Genomic DNA, 12,131 nt, shown 5'->3' with positions numbered 1-12,131 from the left:
TATTTTTTTATAAAAAACACAGTATCTAACGATTTTTGACAATCGAATGACATACTAACAATTTCGATTTATTAAAATTGAGAAGAAAGATATTCATATTTTTAGAATTAAATTAGAATACATTGAATATGACAAACGTGTCAATTTCGAAAAAACTAAATTATAAGAAATGTTTTCAATGTTAATTTTGAATTAAACATAAAATTAAAATATATTATACAAATTACATAAATATTCAATGTAAAAATATATTTAATTAAAGAAATATATGAGAATATATATGAAATATATACATAAATGAATTGATTATAATGATTTAACTATTTTCATCTCTACGTAAATAAAGAGTTAAAATAAAAATAAAAAGTTAAAATAAATAAAATCTTACCATATTTGCATAAAAACCTCTTGCCATAATACATGCAAAAACTATTAGACTTTCAAAGCTATCTTATCTTTGAATTAAACTATCAAATCTATCAAAAAAATATTGAGATCTGATATAATGATTAAATACACATGATTAAACACATATTAAATAAGATTTAATAATAAATCTATAATTAACCTACAATAATATTTTATTAATAAAAATTTTATGTAATTATATACTTTTGCAGATGAAATGCAATTATCATGATTTTTTTAGATTAATAATATGCGCATTATAATGCGCATTGATTCTTCTTGTTTCTAGATTTTAACGGCTTTTTGATTAACTAGAATAATGTAGAATAATGTTTTTTAATTTAAATTAACTAGAATAATGTTTTCTATTCACTTTAACTGCGCGATAATTGAAATATAATATATATATATAAATTTTTAATTTAAAAAAATTTTTAAAATAATAAAAAATATCATGAGATTGATGTTAACATGAGGATACCTTAGAGGGAGGAGTCGACCTCGAAAATATAATGACATATAAGCAATATATAATAATATTTACGATTTCCATATCATTTTAATAATAAAGTGTTTTTTTTATTAAATTTTCAAAAAATTCTCAATGTTTTATTATATTGTATAAATATTATTCTAATTATATAGTAGAAATATAAAAAATAAATTTTGCTTTAATAATATTATATTTAAATCTATTTTTATACTTTACTTTTTTTTTTATACTTTATTTTATATTTTAAAAATCTCAAATTAATATTATTTTCATTGTGTTGTAATAAAAAAAATATGAGAGTAATTTTTAATTCATAAATAATTCAATTTATATTATATTTATTATTATATTATTATATTTATATTTATTAAAATTTATTATATTATTATATTTATATTTATTATATTTAAATCTATTTACTATCCGTATTAATTATCTATGAATCCAATACATATAATATATAAATATACATATAATTTATAAAAATATCTATCAAAGAAATTATTAAAAATTGTTGCTTTATCAACATAATTGAATTGAATACTTGTATATTTTATTTTATATTCGTATTGTCCAAATTATAGAAAGCATACACATACTTTTTTTTTTGTACAATCAAAATATAGAGAACAAAATCCCTATAATTATTGATATATTACTAAACAATCAGATTTCAAAATATAGAGGACAAACTCCCTATAATTATTAGATATATTATTGTATATCTTATTTGTAATATAGATATTTGAGCTGTATATATTTATATATTATTTATACGAATCTGATTTTATATAATAAGAAATAAATTTATTGATAAATATAAGCATTTCAAGAAAATAAAATTAAAATCAAAAAAAAAGATACGTAAAAACATTTACACATCTTTTATATTTCCTAAATATTTCAATTTAAATACGGAAAAATGATTTGAAATAATTATTCATAAATTTTAAAAATTGATAAAAAATGACTGATGAACGAAATTTTCGTTCATCTTATTATGAAAAGGTACATTTAAACTTATGTTAAACAATTCTTATGATTTTAGGTTAGAAAAAAATATCACAAATAATTAAAAGTATATTATTCATTATTATTCAATTATATAATTAAAATATAGGTAGGATTTCGTAGCGTTGAAGAAAAAAGATCATTGGAAATATTACTTAAAGAACATCCTTTTGACAAAGCAAAACTGAAACAGTTCTGCTTACGATTTACAGTTCCTGCTATATATAGAAATTTTCTTTGGAAAGTATTACTGGATATAATACCAATTTATGTAGAAAGTCATGAATTTATAATAAATCAAAGAAAAGCAGAATTTCAGGATCTACAAAAAGCTTTAAAAATTGCAAAGATTTTAGATGATTATACGAAACCTCATTTAATGTTTCTCACTATGTGGTTATTACGTACTAGAAGAGCAAAACTTGATATGAATACTCAATTAGAATTTCCTCTACATAGGTCTTTAATTTTTTATTAAATATAATTATTAATCATAACTTATTAAATTATTGTACTCATTATTAATTATTCTTATTTTAGAGCAATGAACAGAATGGCTGAAACACTGTGGCACATTATTGACATAGATTCATATGAAGAAAAGCTTGTAGATACATATTGGATTTTATGTGGATTTTTAGATCAAGTACAAAGATTTCATAAAGAAATTAATAGATTACAAGAATGTACTTGTACTTTGTTGGAAAGAGAAGATCCAGAATTGTACAAGCATCTTGTTAAAATAGAAGCGCTTTATAATATTCCATATGATATTTGGTTTTCTTCATGTTTTGCAGGAACAATATCCAATGGTTCTATTGCAAAGTATATATATTTAATGTATTTAAAATAAAAAAATATATATCATAAAATGTATGTTATTTATTTGTTACAGAATATGGGATAAAATAGCTGTAGGTGCATATAGAATTTTAATCTTTGTTACTGTAGTTACTTTAACAACTCTAAGAAGACTTCTAATGAGATGTGAAAATATTGATGGTATTTTAGATACAATTGCTAATGTATGAAAATATCTATATATGTATATTTATTCATACAAGTATGAAATGCAAAAAATGATTAATTTTAAATAAATCTTTTTATTCTAGATAACGGAAGAAACTTCTGAAGTAATTGTTAACAAAGCAATTGAATCTTGGCAACAGAGTGGTTCAATATTAACAACTATTTCATAAAATATTTAAGAATATTTTATAAGCAAAATTGTAGTAAAATATCGAAATACGATCATATTATAAAATAATTATATGAATATTAAATTTAATTATTTTCAAATAAATATAAGTATTTATATATTTATAGAACATGCTTTCTTATATTTTAAAAATAATTATTTTTATTAATGCATCCATCATACATTGTACATATACAATTATTGAGGTGTTATTAAGTCTTAAACTGGACTTTTTTATATTATTATTCTTTCATTTCTTTTGCAATGTTATATTACAATAATGTTAATGTATTTCAGTGTGTAAGAGCAAATTTTAATAAATATCTTTCAAATCAAGCAGAAATATAAAATTATTGCATATGGTATCTATATTCTCCAAGAAATCTAATGTAAATAATTTATTGTATATTCTCAAAATTTTTATTGAATATTTTTTTTATTATTAGACTCAATATTTTTAATAATTCTTTTACATATATTTATTGTACAATTATAATGGAATTTTATTCCATAATTAATCTTAAGAGTGATATAAAAAGAAGATTATACTTCGATATGCATAGCATTTTTTCAATGCTAAAATTGATTCCAAACGGAATAGTACTAATCGAAAATTTCATACAAATTGATTAGTTGAGTTTTTACAAAAAAAAATTTATAGTGCAATTTATTTACATCTTTTCTGATTAAAAAATATTATTCTTGGAGAAAAATGAGATCATACAAAATTTTATTTTTTGCTCACGCATTGCACCATAATTTCATAAATTCTTACTATTTTCTAATATTACAACTCTTGAATAGAATTTCTGCTACTAATCATTCTTTTTTCAATGGGATTTGAACATGCTCTTTTATTGTTAATTAATTCATAATAAATGATAGCAACTTTGTATACATAACTGAAAAAAAGTATAAATAACGAAACTGTTCATTTCAAAATCTTACAATGTGTTATAAAATCATAATGATGTGTAAATTTTAGATTAAAATCAAAATTCATTGGCAGATTTCAAATTCAGAGAGTTATTTAGGCTATGGCAATGCATACAGTTTTGCAGATACTAATTTTTTTTATAAAGTACAAGTAAAATGCACAAATATACTACGCTATTGTATTTTGTTAACATCAATGACTCCAATTTATAACATGCATATTTTAACATTTGAGGAATGCCATTAAGCACTCAATTAATAATGTTTGTAACATTATCGATCAAGATTTACCACTCAAATGGCAAAGTATAATTTCATATAAATTGTTTTTTATTTTTTTTCTTTGATTAAGGCCATTCATTCTGTTGATGTCTAATTATTAAAATAAATATTTTATGCAAAGAAAATAGTTAACATACTTTACAAACATCAGCTAACTCTTACTAGATATTATATGCAATTGGAAACTTATTTCCTATTTCAGCTATGTAAAGTTTCATTTACAACGTCTTTTTAACATTCTTCGGCAACTATTGCACTTTTCTTTCCTCATTAAATCAAAAATATATTTAAAACAAAGAAATGCATAAAAAATAAAACAAAAAATGCAAATAAATATTTTGTTTGCCAAATCACAAAAGTGTTATAGAAAATATCTTAAACTGAAGATTCATAATACTTGTGATCAAAGTAACAAGTGCTCTTGTCTAAATTAAAAAAGTTGCCTCTTATGTGATCTTAATAAGCGATGAATATTATACATAATAAAAAATGATTTTTGCATAAAAAGTTACATAATTTTTTTGTTATAAGTCTAATAAAAAATACTGATTACAACTTTCATTCGTTTTATCGCATCGACGAACTACACAAACTAGGAGTCACTGATAAATGATATCCAATGCTTCACTTGGTACAAGTTAATATTACAATTTTTTTCTTCTGGAAAAAGTGAAAATTCAACTTTTTATATAACAAAATTCCTAAAAAAATATCGAACGTAATGTTCAATTCAACCTAAATGTCATCAAAACAAGCACTGCTTGTAAAAACTTCTCATAACCTAAACATTAAATAGATTGATAATCCTAATATCAATCTCAGTTATTGACTTAAAGATATAATATAATACAATATAGACAGCTTTCTTTTTCTTAAAGTCTGTGTGTAGCAGGTGCACTTGATAGTAACCATTTCTCTAACTATAGAGAGTTTCGTCATGAAGGTACTTTTCTTTTCTTTCTTTCCCTTTTTTTTTTTTTTTCTTTTTTTCTTTTTTTCTTTTTTTCTTTTCTTTAATTTTCACAATAGCTATAGAGCAGCCGAGTTGCAATTGTCGACTAGAGGTGACAGCGGCCCTATTTTTCCTTTCCCACTTCCCAATTTATCTCCTTCATAATGTACATCCAAGGATAAACCTTAAATTATAACAAAGTTTTAATATAAATTTGTATATATAAATATGCGTAAATACGCGTATGATACATACGAAAAATTCTTATTGAATTATATGTATGTATGTATGTTATATAAAATATAGATGTATTTTAATTACATTAATAATTAAATACAATAGTTTTTGAACGAGCAATCTCATTTTTACTCTTTTAAATTTCTAAGAATCAATTCTATCGTTTGTATTTAATAAGTCATCACAAATAAAAATATATGAGTTTCATAATATAATCTACAATCTATCAGCAATAAATAATAGAATAATTGTATTAGGTTCTATTAAAAAATAATTTATCTATCAATAAAAATTTATATTTTTATATTTTTGATTAATTAATATTACTAATAGATTGCTGTCATTTTTTCAATAACATACACATAATATTACATATATTGAAATATCATATATATAAAAATTTTATTTTTATTAAAAAATTGGAATTTAATTTTAAAAAATTAAAAATATCGATTCTATCTAATTAAATGTAAAAAGATTCATTTCTTGATTATTTGTTTAATAATTATATTTTATATAAAAATGATATATTAATAATATATTATTATTAACTATTATTGTTAATTTAAAGTAATTTTAAATCTTAATTTTAAACCCACCACCAAAAAATACATCTGAATTTTAACATAACTGACAACCTTTAACGTACATTTCTGATATGCGTATTTACCGGAGGGCCTCCGGGAGGTGGATGGATGATGTAATGGACCTGTTGGCATTGTGTTTGATTCCGGTATAAATGCAGCTACTAGTAATGCACATATCACAAGTAATGCACCAAACACAAATGGTGGTCCTGGTACAAGCTAAAAATATCAATTTCTTTATAATTTTAGATTAAATGATTAATTAATCGACTGTTCAATAATCGATCATTAATAAGTATTTCTTAAAAATTATTTGTTTTGTTTAAATTTACCTGGGTTACTATCTGTGGCATAATATCAAGATGTTGCGTGGCAGTTCCTGTCTTATTATTTTCCTCTAATGGAGATGGTTTTGCAGGGAGAGAAGAAGAATTATCGTTGAGATCAACGCGAAAGAGATAAAAGATTACTCCAAACATTGCTGGCCCAAGACCATTACATAATCCACGCATTCCAGTTACCATGCCTTGTACCAAACCCTGCTTGTCTGCATCAGAATGCATAGATATGAATGCAGAAATTGCAGGATATGTAATACTTGATACTGCAGCAAGTACTCCAGCTGCCCACATCATCCTTAAAATTAGAAAAATATTGATCAGAATTCATAAAAATCTTTTTTCAAAAATATATTGCAATAAAATATAATAAATATAATATTTTTCTTATATTTTACTTCAAAAATTAAAAGTTTATAAAATTATAAATATTTATTATAAACAAGATGTTACCATGTTTGTGAACCGAAGCCAAACCACATAAGTTGTAACATCTCAAATAAAAGACCTAACATTATGGTGTGTTTACTGCCAAGTGTTCTTATTAAAGGACCTAAGACACTTTGAGCTCCGACGCTTAAAATTCCCACCACAGCAATAAAAATTGCTACCATTAAAGCAGTAAATCCCATAACTTTAGTCAAGTAGACAAATATACAACTATATTGTCCTGCTTCAGGAAGATAGCTCAGGAACACAGTAATACACAACATTAAAATAGTATGATCTTTGCCAACCTAAAATATCATAATTACATTCAAATTTTTATTTTAATCATGTTATTATTGTTGTTCTACAAAATTACAATATTATTTCTATAATTAATTTAAACACTTTGTTTTTTGTTTAAAATAGAATGCAAGATTTTATATTAATTGAAAAATATTTATTTTTAAATATAAATTCACTTGAAATGATTTTTCATAATTTGGAATGATTTTAAATATAAATTTAAGTATAAATTTTTTTTATATATCACATAATGTAAAAAATTATTTACTTTTCCAAGATAAGCAAAGGGATCTGCCTGTTCCCAAGATATAGGTGCTGGTGGACGAGCTTTTTCAGGCAAACTTTCAGGTACAGCCACTAATATAAAAAACACATCCAACACTGCAATAGCAGTTGCTAATGCAACCACAAGATTCTCTCCATATTCTTTCATAATATAATCTCCTAATGCTGGACTTATTACCATACTTGCAGCAAAAGTTGCTGATACCTAAAAAAATTAAATTTATTTTAAAAAATAGATATTATAAATTATTTATTATATTACAAATTTTTTAAAAAAATTAATAATGAGATACTAACCATACCATATGCTGGAGATCTTTGATGCTCTTCAGTAACATCAGCAACATATGCAAACACCACTGAAAATGTGCAAGCAAAGACACCACTGATGGAGATCATAGCAAAAAACCACCATGTATTAATGCTCATTAGAGGAATCGGCGCACATGTGAAGGCTACTGTGATGAGTAAAAAGAATTTTCGACCCCATACATCAGATAAAGCACCAATTAATGGTGCAGAAAGAAATGACAAGATTCCTTTAATGCCCATTATCAAACCATTCATCAGGAACGTATGATTTGGAAATGTGATATTTAATACAGAGATAACAGGCATGGTTAATAAACCCCATGCAAAAAATTCCAAAAATATTACAATCAGAGCATGGTACACACTTGCCTCTCCAATACCGGAACTCTGTAAAATAAAAATAATAAAACATATAAATTTATTCTTCTTGTGTTATTAATATTAAACAGTTCATAAGCAGCCATGATATCTATTTGCTATACCCAGTAAATATGAAATAGTAAAAAGATCATTTTTATACAAATATGATGATATCAAAAGTTTTTTTTTTTAATTTACCAATAACTATAAGCATTTTGACAAATTGTGACAGCTGACCTTAAGATGTCTGTAGCATTGCTGAGCAAATGTAAGAGGAGGTGTGAGTTTAGCAATAGCATGTTCTTGGCTGTTGTGAATTTCAGAACAAGAGGGGCCCAGGCCCTCTGCTCCACCTTTTGCCCCAGGGGGCATGACCCCTAAGAAGTGCTACTATATATATTTCTTTCCATATTATGATCCTATCAATTTTTCATTTATCAGTTGTTCAGTTCCATATAATACTGTAATGAATAACCATGACTTAGGATTATCTCAATTTTGCATCTTCAAATATTCAATCTAATTTTCACAAATAATTTATTATTTTATATTTCTTTAATTATAACTTTTGTATTAACTTTTATTCAAAATTCTATTTTTGTTATATTATTTTATGAATATACTTAATTTTGCATATATATATTTTTTATTATATCACATATCATTTTGTTTAAGAAACAATTTGTGCATATTCTTATTATTTTTATAGTTTTTATAATTATATTACAGATTTATATAGATTATATTATTCTCAACTATATATATAAAATAATTTAATTAATTGCAACAAGCTTCTTTCTTATTTTCATAATATAAACTAATTTTCTTTATTATCATAATTTGTGCAATTAACAAAAAGTTAAAAATTATGTTAGGAACATATAGGAATATATAATATGATTTTTTATTTTTTATGGTATTATAATTTGACTTTCTTTATTTAAATAATTTTACAAATATTTATTATTATAATTTTTATTTTTGTTTAATTTTTAATAATTTTTTTTTTTTTTTTAGTGGATTTCTTTCACTAAAACATAAATCTGTTTATTCATAAGCATAAATCTGTTCTTTATTTCTCTTTTTACATTTCTCAGCAATATAAAGACACAAGATCTTTTAAATATATAAAATATTATGCCAAAATTATTAAAATTGAACAAAATCTATATATGAACATATATCTTAAAAATATACTTTTTTGTCTGTGTACAGCATTTTCAAAACATTTTGAAATTCTTATCACATTATAATCTATATTTTTTAAGGGCAGCTTGTTTAAAGATTGTTAACAAATTACTACATTGTTAACAAATTAAAGTCCAAAAAAATTTCAAAAATTTCTTTCTTTTTATATAGCGCCATTTGAACATTTTCTTCGAATGTTTTCAAACTTTTCTTCTTTTTTTAAAAAAAACTATCATGTTTTTATCATACATGATTCAATTTATTACTTATTATCTAATAAGTAATGCGATAAGATTTTTAAAAAAATCTATTATTCAGCAAATTATATATAATTTCTTTAATATTAAAAATTGTCATAAGAAATAATATATGACATTTTAATTTTTCAACTTGTATAGTGAAACGTTAAATTAATATTTATTACAAAATAGTACGATCAGTAATATATCGGATAGAATGATTTCTCTCGTATTTGATATTTCTTAATATCATAACTTATTGTCAACACCTCTTCATTAAGATTCTCAAAAATACATAATAGCTATGTAACTTTTTCATTCTTTATTCTTATTTTTTTTTCAATGTAATTATCAAAAATTATATGAATAAAAATCTAAATCACTGCATTGCAACTCTATCACCAAAGCCTCACTTTTTACGACATCTAACTATCGCTCTTTCATTACTTTAAATTGAATCTAACCTAAAAATCTAGTAAAATGAAACGATATTTTGTGTTCTTTGAATATAAATAAATTATACTGGAATAAAAAATTAATCAATTTTAAAAAATATTCCATGATTATAGATTTCTTTCATTATATATTTTGTGTTTAAAAAGAATTATACGAATTACACATTGTTGGCAACTGATCAATATGCGCAAGTACGATATTATTCGAAGAATTTGTACATATATAATATTGCTAATATAAAAAAGAAATTATGAATTTAATGTGTTTCTAATAAAAGACGAAAATATTTTGGAATAGAATAAAATATGTTTATTTTTATAAATGCACGATTTATGTGATACTTGATAAATTATTATCATATATTGAATTTCATGTTTTTTATTTTTAAATGCTATAAATATAATCTCAAAAATTATTATAAATTAGTAATATATTTTTTTATATTCATAATTAAAACTTATATAAATTTGAATTTATTAATTACTAAGTTATTTTTACAAGCATATATTTATCTTCTTTTTTATTTTGAAATTAAATATTGTTTCTTTTTTTCTCTGCCTCTCATATTAAATATTTATATTGCATTTTTTTAAATATATTTTTTATTGAATGTCTCAACAAAAACAAGAAAACATCAAAAAATAAAAGAGATATAAATAAAAACATTTTCTATAAAATTTAACATGAAACATACATTATTCTTTTTATATTACACATAATAATTGTCAAATTTTTATTTTGACAAATTTTAATTAATCAAAAAAGTAGAAAACAAACAAAAAAAGGAAGTAATATTTAAAATCAATTTTCCGTATATTTATAAAACGATTATAAATATTCTTTTAAATAAAAAATATAATATAATTGAAAAAATATAGTAAATATTTTATATTTTAATACATGAAAAACATTTTAAATCATTTTATAAAATTAAAATGAAACAAAGAAGCTGGTTGCAAATTTTATTTCATTAATTATAAAATATTGAAAAATTTGAATAGAAGTTCAAATCATTTAAATATTAATAAGATTATATTAATATTTTGTTCTCCATTTAAAGAGAATCATAAGAAATAAGATTAAAATAAAAGCATATAAAATTATTATACTTTTAAAAAATTTAATTAAATTTTATCTATAAAAAATATATAATTATATTTTGTAATTCTCCATATAAAAATGAACTTATTAATATATATATGTACGAAAATGGACAAAAGTTAGTTATATATCAATGTTATAATTATAAAACTCACATAATTTTTATATTGATGAAAAGTTTCATAAACAAGTTGCGCTTTGTAAAATTTTTTAATTCATTATTATAATTCATTGTCAAAAATAAACATAATAATTGTCGTTAGAATTTATCATGCACCGAGCCAAAAATACTTACTTTAAATATGAAATCAGAAAAAATATATAGAAAAATATCAAAATAACTAAAAAATCTAATAGATATTAAATTAAATATTTTAGTACCGTAATGACCCCATCCTTAATAATGAATTTTCGGCTTCGTACGATCATGCCCACGACCTTCTTTGAGACCTTGGCGGGCATATTCACGCACTGCGCGCACAGACTCTTCCGTTTTTTCAGTTTCATTAATTTTTAAAAATCCGATGACACTGTGCGAGTCATTTTTCTGTGATATTCTCACACAAACACAAAAAGCGTTATTAGCTTTAAATCTTTATAGTTGTATCTACATAATGTAACAATCCATAGTTAACCATGTCCGCAGGCTACTACAGACTATCAGGTGAGTGTAATATATTTCATAAAGAATATAGAATAGAAAGTGTAACCAATATAGAAATTGCATGCGATGAAAGTGCCACCAAGTAGTAATATGAAGAAACATCATGAAACATCTCTATCTCCATAATTAACAAGTTTTAGTTTCATAATAATTTCATGCACATAAAAAAATAAACTTATTTGATGTTTGACAAAATGTTTCTTAAAATATATCTTTATGTCTTAAAAATTATAGAAGTTCAAACTTGAATAATTTTATTTTCTGTAGAAGATTTATTTTAAATATCCACAACTTCGTTATGTGTGCATTACATAATTTCTATACTTCAAAATACATTTTTCCATGTGTAAAT

General features: G+C 22.5%; 2 protein-coding genes across 5 annotated transcripts; one reads left to right on the top strand and one right to left on the bottom strand.

Annotated features, from left to right (window-relative positions):
- Positions 1-1,760: 1,760 nt before the first annotated feature.
- On the top strand, positions 1,761-3,225 carry LOC122713821 (TBC1 domain family member 7). The gene is made up of 5 exons (XM_043934608.1): positions 1,761-1,909; positions 2,022-2,371; positions 2,453-2,737; positions 2,808-2,937; positions 3,025-3,225. Exons 1-5 carry the CDS (start codon positions 1,868-1,870, stop codon positions 3,109-3,111), a joined length of 894 nt encoding a protein of 297 aa, XP_043790543.1. The 5' UTR covers positions 1,761-1,867; the 3' UTR covers positions 3,112-3,225.
- Positions 3,226-5,194: 1,969 nt separating this feature from the next.
- Positions 5,195-11,768, bottom strand: LOC122713820 (hippocampus abundant transcript 1 protein-like). 4 transcript variants are annotated; one of them, XM_043934605.1, is made up of 9 exons: positions 11,497-11,768; positions 11,271-11,409; positions 8,369-8,592; positions 7,757-8,158; positions 7,443-7,664; positions 6,896-7,179; positions 6,437-6,740; positions 6,167-6,323; positions 5,195-5,464 (listed from the first exon to the last, which is right to left on the bottom strand). In XM_043934605.1, exons 3-9 carry the CDS (start codon positions 8,501-8,503, stop codon positions 5,358-5,360), a joined length of 1,611 nt encoding a protein of 536 aa, XP_043790540.1. In that variant the 5' UTR covers positions 8,504-8,592; positions 11,271-11,409; positions 11,497-11,768; the 3' UTR covers positions 5,195-5,357. The 4 variants fall into 4 exon arrangements, with proteins under 4 accessions (XP_043790540.1, XP_043790539.1, XP_043790542.1 ...); XM_043934604.1 differs by lacking the exon at positions 11,271-11,409; XM_043934607.1 differs by lacking the exon at positions 11,271-11,409 and having other exon boundaries at positions 6,188-6,323.
- Between the last annotated feature and the right edge of the window lie 363 nt (positions 11,769-12,131).

The sequence above is a fragment of the Apis laboriosa genome, unplaced genomic scaffold, assembly GCF_014066325.1.
Source record: "Apis laboriosa isolate Shangri-la unplaced genomic scaffold, ASM1406632v1 scaffold26_cov146, whole genome shotgun sequence".
In the NCBI taxonomy this organism is placed as follows: Eukaryota; Metazoa; Arthropoda; class Insecta; order Hymenoptera; family Apidae; genus Apis; species Apis laboriosa.
This window is presented reverse-complemented; position numbering and strand designations above follow the sequence as displayed.